Source organism: Balearica regulorum, chromosome 2 (genome assembly GCF_011004875.1).
Source record: "Balearica regulorum gibbericeps isolate bBalReg1 chromosome 2, bBalReg1.pri, whole genome shotgun sequence".
Classification (NCBI taxonomy): Eukaryota; Metazoa; Chordata; class Aves; order Gruiformes; family Gruidae; genus Balearica; species Balearica regulorum.
The window spans coordinates 109,762,690-109,778,562 of NC_046185.1; the positions used below are offsets into that span (position 1 = coordinate 109,762,690).

At 38.5% G+C, this 15,873-nt stretch overlaps 1 protein-coding gene across 7 annotated transcripts in view; it reads left to right on the forward strand.

The window, feature by feature from the left end:
* Positions 1 to 15,873, forward strand: part of TPK1 (thiamin pyrophosphokinase 1) — a 314,203-nt gene that overhangs the window by 51,470 nt on the left and 246,860 nt on the right. For all 7 annotated transcript variants that reach the window (XR_012834005.1, XM_075745301.1, XM_075745300.1 and 4 more), the window contains one exon: positions 812 to 886. Coding sequence is in view for 5 of the 7 variants with exons in the window: in XM_075745301.1 (XP_075601416.1) it covers positions 812 to 886 (75 nt within the window). In the remaining 2 variants the exon portion in view is untranslated. Of the gene's footprint in view, positions 1 to 811; positions 887 to 15,873 lie in introns of those variants that run through there.

Genomic DNA, 15,873 nt, shown 5'->3' on the forward strand with positions numbered 1-15,873 from the left:
CAAATCCCACCACAGGCAGCCATCATAAGATTTACGTATTTACTCTTTGAAACCAAAGTGTGTCATATCATAAATCCTTTTATTTTAAGGCTTTTATATTTATAGGTTTATTATTGACCTTCACGATGGACATATTGCTGGGGCAGGAGGCTTTAGGACCCAAATCAAGTTGGATTGGTTCAGGTTGCTGGTAAATCCACTGAGATTTTTAGTCTGCAGTATCACCTAGATAACACAGGGTAAAGTTCGATTTTGCTTTTACTAGCTTTGATTTTAAGCTCCTTGGGCATTGTCTTTCATTCTGTATATTTGTAAAGTATCTACCAGAGTGGGTCTACCACAATTAGAGCTTCTAGATGATACGAAAACATAGGCACAGAAGCCACTGATGGCAACAAGAGTTCTGCTTCCACCAGGAGAGTAGAATATTGGACCTGGATTAGAGACAGCTGCATACAGAGTCAGCTATGGCCTTCCCTGTTAATAGATGCCAGGGCGAAGCTCATATCAGTAAGTGCTGTATCCAGGTGGCAGCAGCAAGCAGGAGATTAAAGGAGAGCGCTGTATAGATGCGGGGTCCTGTGGAGGATGGCCTTCAGTGGGTAAACGTTTAGCAAAACCCTACCAAGTAAGAGGTGTCTAATGAAGTTCTGGCAGCTTCTCTATCTGAAAATGATGAAACCTAAGTAGTAAGGAAATTAGCGGAGTTGCTCTGAGGTGGTTGGACTAAAATTAATATGGCAAAAGCAAAATAAAAAAGGGGGAAAAAAATCAATATTCTTGCTAATAAGAATCAACATTTATCTTACAGGAAACCTGAAGTTCTGCCTTCTGATTCTGAACCAGCCTTTCAACAAAGGTCATTTTCATTGTCTGTGGAGCAAAGGTAATAATAACTTAGATACATCTTCATTTACTTATTTACTTAGCTGCTACTCAGCTAATGTACTTCATGTCTGTTGAATTGCAATGTGGCAATTTCCGCTTAACTTGAGCAACCTTCTGGTGGGGGTGTGAATCGGCAGTATATGTCCCTTGTTGCTGAATGCAGCAAATGAGCTGATTATGCAAATTCTGCATCTCTGCATTGCTTACGTCAGTGAGAACTTTATGGACTGATCTGTGTAAGACTGTAGCTTTTCAGAGGCATCTTAGGAATGATCATTGTTTTGCTGACAAAGTGTAGTAGATCAACGGTGCATTTAAGAGTCTGGAAGCGAGCATTCCTTTAAAGGTCATCAGTGAAATGTGTTAATTTTAATCAAAATAAAATGAACCGTGTATATATTGTGTTGTGAAAGCAGTGGGAATTTGCGTGCGTGTCAGAAATATGCAAATCAGATTTGACTACTCCTTTGTTTAATATGCACAGTGCTAATCATAATCTCTGGTATCATAGCTGCAGATTTACTGACATTTTGTGGAGATATATAAATCTTTACAAGCTTGGAGCTATTAATTCCTCTGGTGCAGAAATGTAGTCCTTCAGAAGCTTTCTGACAAACCACAGGAACTGTCTTTAACTTGTTACCAGGCTGGGAACCTTGCAGAGAGATTCTTCTTCACTGACTGGGGCAGATAGAGCTAGCTATTTGATTTCACCATAGGCATAAGGGCTGACAGGGGGTAGCTGTATGGTTAAAAGGAATTGGAGTAAGGGATGAAGCAGGAATGAAGTATTTATATCACTTATTCCAGTAAACCTAAATTAGGTGCCTATATAGGCAGAGGGGAAAGAAAAGAAGGGAGAGACTTGCACAGAATGATTCAAAGCATCTGAACAAGTACTGTATCCCAAACAGGCTCTTTTTTGCTTGCAATATCAGCAAGAAATGGCAGCAAGAAGTGCTCACTGGAAGGGCTGTCAAGTGCATTTTCTAGATGTGATCCTACATGGTTTTTTATTTTAGAAAAGTTATACTGAAAGACATACTCTGTATTAAATAATAAAGGGAAGAAGTATTTTGATCTTACTTCTTTGTCCCACCTTTCCTGTGTTTTGAGGGTTGAGGTTAAAAAAGAAACAGCAAACCAGATGTGCAGTTACTGAATGGCAGTATTTAGCATTTTGTAGTACCTTGCTTGGGTTGCTTTTATGCTGTGTTCTGTTAATCAGACTTTTTTTTTCCTGTCCTTTGGAATTTTAAGTCTTCCTCTTGCAATTAAACCTGTGCAGGGTGACCCTTGGGGCATGGGAGGCTTCTTACTGTAACACTAATGGGCCCTTAACTGTGGTGCTTCAGTGAAGGGTTGGGATAAGAAGCTGAATAAAATTGAGTAGACCACGGACTGTCTTGCCTGAGACTACCTCAATGGGTTCCTGTCCTCTGAGCATAACTGTGCTGAAAGTAATTACTGGTGCTGTGGATAGTTTTTCCAAAGAGTCCATGAGAGTTAGAAATAGAAGTCCTATTTAAACTAATAAGACTTTTGCTGCTAGGTTACTTTCAGAAATAGGTGGATATTTTCTTTCTTAATAAAATGACAGAGGAAGGTGGTGACATAGTGAACCTGAAGTGTTTTTCTTCAAAACATCTTGGCATCATTAAACCTCAGTGAATCCAGGATGAGGTTTGGGCAACACCTGACTGACAATCCTAGTGGACTGCTATAGGTGTCAGCAGTCTTGTGCCTCCTGGATCCTGCTTCTGAAGGACTATGAGCAGAGAGACTGTTGCAGGACTAGGAGAACCTGGGGGGTTTGGTATGTGAACTGAAAAAAGTTCTGAAAGAATGAAACATCCTTAGAAACAGTGCTTGATGACTGGCTGCATGTGCTTGAAATCTCATAAAGGAGTGATGAGAAGGAAACAATGGAGTTGTTCATCCACAGAATATTGCCAGCTACACAAATTGGGGGAAAAAGGGAGAGAAAAATGGAGAGGAGGAAAAAAAGGATAAAATATCGACTGACTTCTCTAAGTTACAGCAATCTTGGGTATTACACTGAGTATAGAATGCTGAGACGTGTTATTTTCAAGTAGGTTGTATCCTATCAAAATAACTTGTTTCGTTAGCCCTGTCACTTTAGTGTCAAGTAAAAATGGTATGATGTGATATGTCCTGAGTTTAAAAAAAAAAAAAAAAAAAAAATCACATCAATAAGTGTGGCTATTCTAGGCTAAAATCATCCCAGGTGTAACTCCTCTTGACCTCAAGAAAAAGTGGTTGCAGTTAATTAGCCTTTGCCTTATTACAGACTTGCATGGAATCTATTTTTACTGACATACTTTGAAAAGAACTATTTCAATCTGTACAAGTTTGCATGAACTTCCTTCCCCGTGCTTTGTGAAGGACACTGAAATCTGATTTCTTCACTTGCAGGGGACAGCTTTTACCACTCTTACCACGCAAGCTGGCTAAGTGACAATAGTGACATAGTATAAGCTAAAGACAACTGCTATTTTAGTCTATTATAATTTGTTACTGTAGTAAACCAATCTAGAACGTATTCTCTTTGTGTTAGATACAGTCATACAGTATTAGTGCTGTCCTAAAGGCAGGATGGATGAAATAGTGGAAAAGGGATAGTTTACAAAAGCAGGATGAAGAATAATATGGCAGAAGACGCTGGTAGTTCACTGAAGGATTTATTGGGTTGAGAATAGGAGGGAGGGGACAAACCAAATGGCAAGAGAAATTGAAGAGAATAGGTCAGTAAAGGGGAATAGGTATGGGAAAAAGGTCTCACAATAAGTGAAGCTGATGCAAAGAGAATGAATGTGGGAAGGTGAGGGGGGGTGCAGAGGGTTGGGAATACACTGTGAGTCAGCACAAGGCTGGGAACATCAGTCATATCCATGAAAAGTGTTCCAACTGTGGCTGTTACTACAAACATTTTTACTAGTGAAAGTTGTACCGCTTCTGTCACAGCCCTTATACTAATTGTGGAAAATAAGTGGAAGACACCAGACCCTGCTTTTCTCAGAGCTGCACGTTTTTATGTCTGGGAGGTTCCTGTAAGACTGGACCCAGTAGGGCCTTACCATAACCCCATCACACATCCTCAGTTCCTGCTCGTGCTTCAGTGATGTTTCTAGCTCCTGGTTTGAATCTCATTTACCTAAAAAATTGGTAGGGAAAAAAGTCCAGCTTACATTAGTCTCTAGTGATACTTTGCAAATGGTTTCAAATGTAAATGTATCTTTAACAGAAATGACTGAGTTGTTGAAGGTCTGAAGTTGTCTCTACGTTAAGTTTGAAAAGTAGAGAGGCCCGGGTTTTAGTGGCTGAAAACAGAATGGGCTTTCTGGAAAGTAAATGAAAGTTTCTGGGATTTTGATTCTGTTCTTTAAGATCTCTTGAATCAGAAATTCAATGACTTATTTGTGCCAAGAATTTCAGCAATGTCTAGCGATTGCAAGTGCTTCTGTTTTTTTGATGTTTCCCTAGTGAAATACCAGGAAAGGGGCAGAATTACTGCAGTGCTAAGAAATCACCTGTGTAAAATTGTCGCAAGTTCAGGCTTTGAAAATTGTTTCTTGTTTCTGAAAACATTGCCCTTACAAGGTATAGTACTCAAATGATGCAGAATTGTCTGCATGTCCTCACGCGATGGTAGCATGCTAAATGGCTGTGTGTTGTAGAGTTCTTTCCGTTTTTGAAATGTTGACAATGACAGCTATAAAGAGCAAGAAGTTATGCTCTGAAAAATAACATTATTATTTCAAGAATCAGAGTAAAATGGCAACATTCTACAGCAATCTGATGAAGTTCCCATCAGTGCTGTATTTCTGGGAATGGCAGGTTTGTTGTTAAATAGCATCTTTGGATTTGCTAGTGAAGAAAGATGTATTGCAATAGGTTTTTTTCTTATGTTCTATTTAACCTCTGGCTCACTGTTCGTATATCCATGGGTTTACTGATAAATGCAGAATTAAAACATTGGTTAACGTAGTCCTGCTTGGCTGAAGAGGAAGACTTTTACACTTGTCCCTTATAGTAAAGAAAGTATTTTTCAATTCTTACAGTGGTTGTGACACATTAACCACTGTGCCTTCCTCAAAAGGATTGTGATCTTTTTCTGCAAATAAAGGCTTTCTGTGAAAGCTTTAAATCAAACAGAACATGTTGAACTACTTTAAATATTAGCTATTCATACTACAAAATGTCCCTGGCTGATGTACTAGAATAAACTACCAATATCCTTTTGGAACAGGCTGACTGAATCGTGACTTACAGGATGCTTATTTAATGTGGGACAAGCAGATGGGGAGGAGACATGATCGTATCAGTCCTTGTTGGTTTAGTCTATGAGGCTGGGCTGCAGAATTGTCTCTCCTTCAGGAGTATTTCCCTAAATAGTCTCTTTCATGGACCATCCCTTTCAGTTAAGGAATTTGGGGTCTAGCTATCTCTCCTTATTATGCTACCCTATTAGCCACTTCTTTATAGGCATAGTATGTAGGCATTTTGTAACACTTTGTAGATCGTGAACATGGAGGAACTCCAGAAAGAGGAAAAGCTTGTTGCTCACCCTAGAGGTTTCAGCTCCATGTTTTTGGGGGTCTCTATAGGGTTTCTATACTGATACAGTACGAAGCAGACTTCTACAGCAGCAGCGTAATATACCCAAATCCGAACTTGTGTTAGATTGTCTAGATACTGAACAGTATTTTCTTACTCTACATCTGTTGTGATTGCTTATCCATAAATTGAGTTTTTTTCAAGTTTCCATCTTTATCAATACCCATTTTACAACAATCAAAGTGGCTATTGGATTTTAAATAGTATCTTGAATGTTAGGCAACTTTTCCTGTCAAGGTCTGTTTGGTGAAAATGCTGCTAATTGAATGGATTGTTAACACCTGGAGGTGACTGAGAATTACAAAATACCTCCTCTTCCTGAGTAATCAAGTAAGGAAAGGTGCTAATTTGTATCATGAATTTCAGAGTCATCTGTCTTTGAATGCCACATGCTCCCATGCATTTTATGTTCCATATGCTTTTGTCTGCAATGTAATCGGTGATTGATATTTTGTATGTCTTCTGTTGAGGTCCAAGAGCTGTATATAAAGGCAAATAAGATATAAATACAAGCAGCATCATGAAGCTCAGGTAGATATACTCAGGTAGCAGATTAGTTGGAACAGTTTGAATGTCTCGAAGCAGAGAAAAGAGTATTGTAGTTTAATAACAGGAGGGAAATAACCTGACTTTTCTTGGTGCCATTTTTTTCTTCTCTATGATTGATACTTTTTCCTCCATTGTCTTTAGTGGTTGAACTCACCTACACTTCTGGAATTATTGGTATATACAGCCATTCACTTGCCCTCTTACCTGTCAGCAATGAACTTGCCTTGTTGGCATATGCTGTGCTTTTTTCTCACCTTTTATTTTCATTTCTAGCTGAACTTACTTGTAATATATCTCAAATTTGTACTAGACCCAGAATTGGCAGCTGGCATAAAACTTGAGTGAATTTAGAGCAGCTGCTATTAATAAACAGGAAAATGTTCATAAAAATGGTGATTGGGATGTCGCATGGACTTGTATGCTTTATTGCACTTTCCAGCAGGCATCCAGACTAGCAGTAACTCTTTCTGCTAGCCTCAGCTATACTACTCTGTTCTCCCTTGTGTAATAGTAGACTCCTGATAAGTCAACAATGAAGTTCATTTTTCCACATTTGAATCAAAACAGGAATATAATTTCTAGTTTGTATTTAGTAACTTAAATTTGCTGTTTGGTGCCACTCAATTTAAATTTAAAAAAACAATTTTTTACAGTGATGTGCCTGTTGTTGGACTGCATGCAGTGAGTTAATGTCCCTCAACTACATGAGTCTGAGAGAAGTTATTTCAAGTGTTCTTGAGAGTAAGGGTTCTATGATATGCTTTAGGAACAAGAAAGTCTGCCCCTGATTAGGGCTGGCTAACACCATGCTTTAGCTTGGAAACAAAGTAGTATCTGGATCTTAGAACATAGGGTAGTTTGGACTAACAGGGATTTTGAGCAGAGAGTTTTTCTAGACCAAGCTTTGCCCATGACTCAGTGTATAACCTTGACCTCTACCAGTTTTTCAGTGATGACCTGAAGGTTTACATTTATCTTCATAAAACTATGCTTTAAACTCCAGAGATACGGTAAAATTCTCCCATTTGTGACATGTGTATTGTTAGTGCCTTTCTGGTTCCAAATCAGGGCTCTTGAGAAGTAGCCTAAGTGTGTGGACATTTTGCAAAGTAAGTCTCATTGATTTTTGTGAAATCTTACATAGTTAATGGCAAAGCTGAGAAAAGAGCTGACCTTCCAGGCCTTTTGCACAATTCAAGTTCCCTCACCACAGTAGTAGCTGTGACAGAATGAGGTCTTTAGCTAAAATTTGAGACATACTAGGCAGCATCTTTTTTGTTGATTTTAATTCTCTGCAAATCCAGCAACAGGAAATTCTGAGATCTAAAACGAATTTTTGTTTGTTTAAAGGATTTGAAATTTTGTTTGAAAAAAGAAAAAAAAAATCAGTAATTAAGATCCCCCTCTGTGATGCTTTGAAAAGCTAAACCCTGCTGAGCCAAAGTTCAGAGTAACAGAACAATAGAGAATTACTTTGAAGTACTAGTGAAAAGCATAACAGATGATTACAGCACAATAAAAAAAAAAAGGGAGGTTATTGCAGTGCTTTTTTTCTATTGAGCTGGGATGCAAATCCCATTAGAGGAGTTCTATTGTCACAAGTTTTTCTATATAGAAGCCTTTGATAGCATCATACTATATATCCTGTTACCATCATGTTTCCCAGAGGACAGTTGAAAGAAAGAGCTTTGGAAAATGCCAGGAGGATGCTTTAGAGCACCCCATGCAAAAAGGGAAGCATAAGGCAATAGGAAAAAAGATGATTAATAACTCATTTTGTTAGTGATTCAACATGAGAAATCATCCTGGGAAGGAACCCAGGGAGCAGGGGTGAATGCATGAGGTTAGGATAAGTGAGACCTGTGACAGAAAAGAGCAGGTTCTTAATCCCATAAAAGGAACACTTGGATTTTCACTGCCTCAAGCTACACAGTGAGAAGTGTTTAAAAAGATTGTTGCTCTGGGAGTTACTGCAGGGCAAAAGTATTATTTTCATAGCTAGAGCTTAACATGAATCCACTACTAGGGTGAAGATGTAAGGTCTTGTAAAAGATGGATGTTATCTAGAGTTGCTGACGTCGGGGTCTTCTCACTGGCTCTGATGGCCTTTGGATCAAACTGTTGGTTTATAGGCTTCTTTCTTCTCTTACTTCAAGATTGCCTTAGGGAGGACAAACCCCCCTTTTTTTTTTTTTTTTTTGAAAACCCATACAAACACCTCACCATCAATCTTGATCCAGTGGTTATTTCGAATGGTGATTGCTTTTTTAAAGTGAATCTCCTCTTTTTAATTTACCTAAATCTAGTTCTGTTTCTAGCCTTTGAATTTTAAAAGTTTTGATTACTTTATTACCATGATTGTAATAATGAATAACTCAGTGAACGGTTTAACGCTTACTGTAATAAGTTGAGACTATGCTAGTATTTATTGGTTACTTGGCTGATGGAGTGTGCATTCTTCATTGTCTTCAGTGCCAGTAGTTTTAGAACATCGATGTTGGATTGCTGGTTTTCTCATCTGGATGGTTTACATACTGTCTTGTGCTCACCCATATTGTCAAGTATTAAAATTGAACTTTAAATAAAAGTCAGAAAATAGCTAACTTTTCTTCTCTACCCATTATCTCTGCTCTTTTGTACAGGTAGGCTGTTTTGTTAGATTATAGCAGTACATAAATGTGATAGTAAAAATAGTATGTGCATTTACATTTTGAAAACAGCATTGTGAGATTTTTTTTTTTATGATTCATTAAATAGCTTGCCATGCAACCTACCATGTAAGTTCTAAAATGATTGATGGACTTCTGTCAAAGGTGTCAAAGACAGCCTTCTCTGTGATTCTCTCTGTTTTTAACTTCCTTCTATAGTGTCACTACTTAGAAGCTTCTTTAATGTATTTTGGTTGTTATGTTATTCAAAATGTTGTCTGTGTGAGATGCATGCAGATGTGTTTTGTTTGAGTTTGGGATCATGGGTTGTGTTTATTCCTAGGCAAAGAGCAGAGTTTTTTGAGAGTTAATGGAGATCTGGGCTCCTCACTTTATGTACCTAATTGGAGACACTCAGAGTTTGAGTAAGAAGAAAATAGTTCTTAATGATACCTAAGCCTGCTGACTTCACTGGGATTATTCTTATGCTTTACATACTTCAAGTAAGTGATCAGGTACTTTGCTGGATTTTGTGTGAACTGCATCTTGCTGGGATAAGCCAAAGGAGCTATGTACGGTGTTAATTATATTATCTGAACGTGACAAATTATAAGAATAATTTGAGGATTTTCTGAATTTATTTTAGTTTGTTTCCTGTGCCATAAACATATTAAGATATGGGATAGACCATGGATGTTCAGCTGTTGAAGATCCATGTTAGTTGAACAGTTCCGTCTTAGAACTTTGCAGTATTTGTTGGGGATTTTGTCTTGTTTATTTCCGATGGCACCAAAGATTTACTTATGTAAATGAATGAAGCTCTGTTGACTTTGATTCAGTTTCATGTATTTACACCAGCCAAAAACTTCACACATAAAAATGGAATGAGTATCGTGGCTATTAACACCTTTTCTCTCACAAGTTAACAATTGTTTTTCTGATACACTGAGGAGACACTGTGACATACAGCAGCCTGACTTCAGGTTTTTTTGACAGTGAATCGCATTGGAGCAGAAAGACAAATTTGTCATAGGTCAATTCCATTGACCTCAGAAATAGCAGGGACAACCCATAATTTTTAGAAGCATTTTGTTATCACCTTCCCTTGTTGGAAATTTTATGACTAGGTGCTTGATGTAAAGGCTCTTGATGTCAAGTATTCCTTCAGTGACTTTGAATTAATTTGGCTCAGACCTTGATAAAAATCTTGCTTTAGGGAGGGCCTACTCCTGTTTTCACTGAAATAAACTTTAACATTAACTCGGATGTCCTGGATAAGATGATGTTAGCACCACAAGAATGAATGAATGTTGGTTCAACGTAAGCTGCATATGTAATTAGGTGCTGTTGAGTATGAATGTTATTCTGTTGGAATTTCTGTTGAAAAATCCCAGCTCCTATGAAATTCAAACCCTTGTTGCTTGTGTTCAGAGCCCAGGCTCCTCAGGTCTTCTGTTTCTGGTACTATGAGTTGTTCATCAGGTAACCAAGTTTTTACTTATTTCCGTACACGCACTTGCCTTTCAACCTTTGTAAAGTTACCTGCATCAAGCACTTTGTATTAGCTACTAGCTTCCAGTAGTCCATAGTTTTAGCTTGGTGTTTGTGAGGTGTAATAAGCTATGACTTTGAAAATCTTTGAAGTACCCCCAAATATTTTGAAATTAAAGCACTGGAGAAGCTCAGAGTGCAGCTAGATTGCACTATTGTGTAACACTAGTGGCCTAAGAAAGAGCACACATTTGTAACATGTTGTCACAGTGACTTAAAATTAATTCGGGGCTATGCCAGTTCTGCACTTCAATAATCATCTCAAGATTTTTATAAACAATTTTGAGTAAGTTATTTAGCCTGTGAAAAGATACAGTGGAACAAAACAACACAACTCATGTTTAATATAGGGTTAAGGTGGGCAGAACTGCTTTGAAGTCCTTTGAGGTACAAAGCAAAAGTGCTCTAAGTGCAATATCTGGCCTAGATCCTTCCAAAAGAAAGAGATTTTGATGGTCGTTTGGCTTTTCCCAGATTGACATCTTAAATGGGCTCTGGCTTTAAGGGGGTACATCCCAGCCTTCCCTTTTTTCCACCCAGGACTGGGAGACAAGCTGAGCACTGAGCAACTGAGGCATGCAGTCATGCAGCACTTCTTAACAGCTTGAACTATGTTTCATCTTGATTTAAAACCACTGAAAACACTGAATGTTTGAACAGTCCACTTACTGTCTTGACAGCTAATCCAAGATAAAGGGAATGAGAATTATACCTTCCCTTCTAGGAGGATAAATATTAAGTCCCTTTTAAGACAGAGCATGACTGCGAACAAACCCTTACAAAGCAGTGAGGTATACTCTCTCAGTCTGTAAAATCTACAAGTTTAAGAATTTTCAAGTCAGGAGAAGAATATTCTAGGTAGGCTTACATCATAGAAGAAGTATCAAAATGATCTCTCTCTAATTTTTATAGTTATTTTTTCCTATCCTAGTTTAAGTAAACATTGCTCCTGTTCTTTCCAGATAATAATGAGGCAAATGATGGAATTGCTGTTGATTTCACAAGATGTGGAAAATCTTGTCCTCTGGGACAGATGCTGCATTTGAAGGAGCCTTTGTAATCATTCAGACTTAGACCTTTTCATTGCTAGAAAGATGTGAAGTAATTACAGATCTGGAATGTGATTTTTTTTTTATGAGTTTTCTAGAGAAAGTGATTAATATCAGCAAGTCACAAAAAGAAGTCACATTTGGTCATTGCCAGATGAGTTGACCTCAGCATGACATAGTTCATGTGTCAGCTCTGTTTAGCTGAGCTGTCTAATCGTTTTGACAAATGTATGCAAGGCTGTTACGTGATATCAAAAGGTGTATTTAAACTGCAACAAAGGCTTTAGACCAACAGAAGAAGCTTCTGCCGGGAATAGTAGTCTCACCAAGATGTTTGAACCCATTGAACCCTTTGAATATCTTACAGAACTGTCTGGTTTGGTTAACTTTACTTACCTGCCTGTTTTTCATAGCCAAAGGAAGTTTGTATCTTGGAGACAGTGATTCTTGGTTTGTTTTTTCAAGTTGGATAACTGTTTCAAAAGTTACAGTGGGAAAGGAGAGTGAGCAGAGACATGGGCAGACAGAGAGGAATGTGCCCCCAAGTACGTAGAGCATTGCTGTATAATTGATACTTTTTAGGAAATAAGATCAGGTTAGACAAAGGGATTACAGTCAGTTTTAATTCCTGGGAATATCAACATATTACAGAAGTAGACTGATTCTTCCAGTTTGTCTATACATTGTCCTTGGTGTTGCTGTAATATAAATAACTGTGATACTAGCAACTGTTTGGCAAAAGCCACAGTCTTGTTTTGTGAGTTTGTCTTTCCCTCTGCTTCCTGAAAGAGAAGGGAAAGTGTAAGAGGGAGGCATAGTAAATGTCCGCTAAATGTCACACTGACAAGGTTTAAAGTTGCACTTCCCATTGTGCTTAAGTAGTTAATTCACTGGGTCCCCCAGTGATATCTCACTTTACTTGGGACATTTAGCTGTAGTTTCTTAGGTCAGTGCCAGTGTTTCCCTCTTCAGTTGACGGATGGAGATCTGAGTTGTCTTCTGGCTGTCCACAGAAATTTAGATATATCCGCAAGGTATCTAAAGTTAAGGAGGTGGGGAGGGCAGCCCAGATGTGAGGTTATTTTTTCTTCTGTTTCCTTGGCCAGTTGGAAAAACAAGAGGCAAGTGAATTTTGTGGCAGCTGATACCTACAGTTAATCTGCTTTATTTGGTCTCAGTGTTATCTGCCTTCTACCTCAAGTCTTTCCCACTAGCCATCTCAAACCTTACTTTTCTATTTAACAGGGGAAGGACAATGAGGTTAAGACCCTGGAGACTGCAAAGCTATCATCTAATTTTGAACTTGCCTTGGTTGTCGTTTTCCTTGTCCACCCCTTCTTTTGTAGGCCTATGCATCTTTGTCATAGAGCAACACTCTCATTAGAACTTTGTAAAACCCAGATACATATTAACAAGGCATCTGAAGTTGACCTTTTGTCTGGGAGGGAGATTGCTAATGCTCTTGGCAGTGATTTGTGAAGTTTGCTTTCCTCAGTGAATTTAGGATCAGTTTAGTATTTAAGCTTACTTCTAAATCATGCATTTAATTTTACTGCTTTTTCTTTAGATCTATAGATTTGAGTGAGCATTAATGCATCAGTCATATTTCATTGAGTGATTATAGTGCTTGATATCCTTTGTACTCACCTTCTAGAAATGCTTTGGCAGCAGAACTGACTATGCAAAAATGTATAAGAAAGGGTAGAAATAATAAATGCACTATCAATTTGGCTGATGCAGTTCAACATTTTAAGTTTTGTTTGTGACCCACTGTTCATCTCTGGCAATTTAAATATACATATGCAGTGTCCTTTTAAAAATGTGCAGGGCAATAGGTAGGCTCTAGTGTTATTAGCATAATAAATCTTTGCTAAAAGAGGTTTCTCTTACATTGCTACTGCTGTTCTCATTTAGATATTAAATTTACAGGTGTGCAAAATCTGTTGAAGTTTGCTGCAAGTCTTAGCAATTTTTAATTTTCTTTGGTAAGTGTGCTGTCTTATCCCTTCTGGGACTGCTTAAAATAACATGAATAACTGCACATTGAACCTTCATCCCTGCTGATGCAGTAAGCATCACATTGTCTAGGGCACTTCTTTATCAAGGCAGCGCAGGATGCTATAGTTGATAACCCATCTCACTAGCCATAAAAGTTGGGGAAAAGGAGCTTGAAGGCACTTTGGGATGACAAATTTGGTTTATATTTTATGTGTCACATTTGACTATAGTAAAGAGGTATCCAGCTCATTCCCAGATCCAGAAGAATGGCACAATCATCGTCTGCGAGCTGAATGCGCTGCTAAAAAGAAACTATAAAAGATTTTGTTTGGAATGGTTTGGAGGTGTTTTTAAGCCTGCTAATCTTCTTATTCCTAGTTATTTGTGATACTTCATCTAGCATTGTATTATAAAACAAGAATATCACTATTTTGTGTGAATCAGTGTGATGATTTGAAGCAGCTTGGGCTTACTGATGTGTTTTACTTCATTCATAGGCACAGGTGTTAAGCCTGTAAAAGAGGAACTTGTGTGGATGTTCCTTTTTTCTTACTGACACTGCAAGACTGCTGTAGGTATTCAGGTGGGTGGTAAAAGTGTGTGTTACACACTAGTAGATGGTGGGTATCAGTAGATTTGGTAATTTCATGCTGAAGTCTTCAGAATTTCAGAGAATGGTAAGAAATAGTGCTCTGATGAGAGACAAAACCACTCTGATACAGGCTGAAGATTTTTGAGCTTCAGTTTGGGAGACCAAGTGCATTTTCCCTTTTCACTTTTCCTCCGTGTGGAGAGGTCAGAAGTCATTTCAGTCTCTGCTACCTTGGGAGCTGCAGTGATTTCTTTTTCTGCAGTCACTGAGGAGCTGTTGACCTTGCCCCAGGGAATCTGGAAAAAGTAGGATATGAAAGTGGGACACAGATTTGCATCAGTGGAGATCACTGAGTCGTTCCCTGATGTGTCTGTGGAAGAACTTTTCCTCTCTGTCCAAATATGGATGAGTGATTGTCTGGCCACATGTTTCTATAGAAGGTCACTTAAGAGGTTTTTCTAGGTTTAGAGGTGTTCCTGGTTCTCACATCGTACCTCATTTTCTGTTTGGGAACCACTTGCAGAATCAGTTTAAAATCACACTGCAAGTACATCCCCTGTCTGTGATCTTTCTGAAGTGCTAAATGTTTCCAGACACTGAGAGAAAAAGTAGAAAGGAGCATCTGGCACCACAGCCAAGTTTCAAACCTATGTGTTCTGAGCAACCAATACTATGATGACATGAATGTTAAACCATTTCTGGGATATTTTCCAGTTCACTCAGTATTTGCAATATAGTGCTGAAGTAAATAAATTGTCCCAGGGGTCATTTGGGACTGAGGAGCAACCATTCATTTAATTGTATTAAAACAAATATTCTGTCAGAGTGTTGTTTAAGTCTATTAGTGCTGTAGCACAGGTTCGTTTAGAAATGGCATTCTGCATCCACACTAAGAGCAGCTGAGAGAGAAGCTGAATGGGAAGATCAGCTTCTGTATATAAAAATACACTGTATTTTTATGGGGAATATATGGCATATTTGGGCATTCTGAGAGAAACATTGAAGTAGTAATGTACCCAAACATAAATAAACATAAGGAATGCTTTTTCAAGGTAGCCTGGAGAAGTTACGTGTCCATATTCCATTTAAAAATGGCAAGTTTCACTACCTTTGGTTCTTTGGAAAATCCTACCCAAATCATGTGAAAATACATGTTCATCTGAGATTCCCAGACTTTCGTTTCCTCTTTAACAAATGAAAGTTGGGAAAAGACCCTGTTAATGTTAAGATCCATACAGAGCAACTCTTATTTTTGTGCATGGTGATTATTGAGAACTATTCTAGCAATAACGCTAGACTTACGTGGAGGCTTGGGGTATGTGTTGTGGCTTTGCCTCAGCTGGCAGCTAAGCACCACACATCCACTTGCTCCCCCTTCCTTCCTCCACAAGGGGATGGGGAGGAGAATCAAAAAAAGCCTTGTGAATTGAGATAAAGACAGTTTAATAGGATAACAATAATAGTAGTAATAATAATAATAATAGTGATGCACAATTGAATTGCTCATCACATGCGGAAGGAAAAAAACCCCACACCCAATGTCCAGTTTGTTTCCAAGCAGCAAATCTGCCTCCTGGCTCACTTCCCCAGTTAGACATGGAGCATGACATTCTTTGGCCAGTCTGGGCCAGCTGTCCTGGCTGTGCTCTCCCAGCTTCTTGTGCACCTGGCAGGGTGTGAGAAGCTGGAAAGTCCTTGACTTAGTGTAGACACTACAACTACCTAGCAACAACTAAAACCAGCAGTGTGTCATCAACATTATTATTACCCTAAATCCAAAACCACAGCACTATACCAGCTACTAGAAAGAAAATTAACTCTATCTCAGCTGAAACCAGAACAGTGTGGATAAGGGAAGAGGCCAAAAGCCTTCGTCAACCGTGAAGGTGTATATGGCTGTGTGGCAATGCATACTGAATGCTGTTGTCATCGTCTTTTGTGTGATTTATTAATGTTTAGA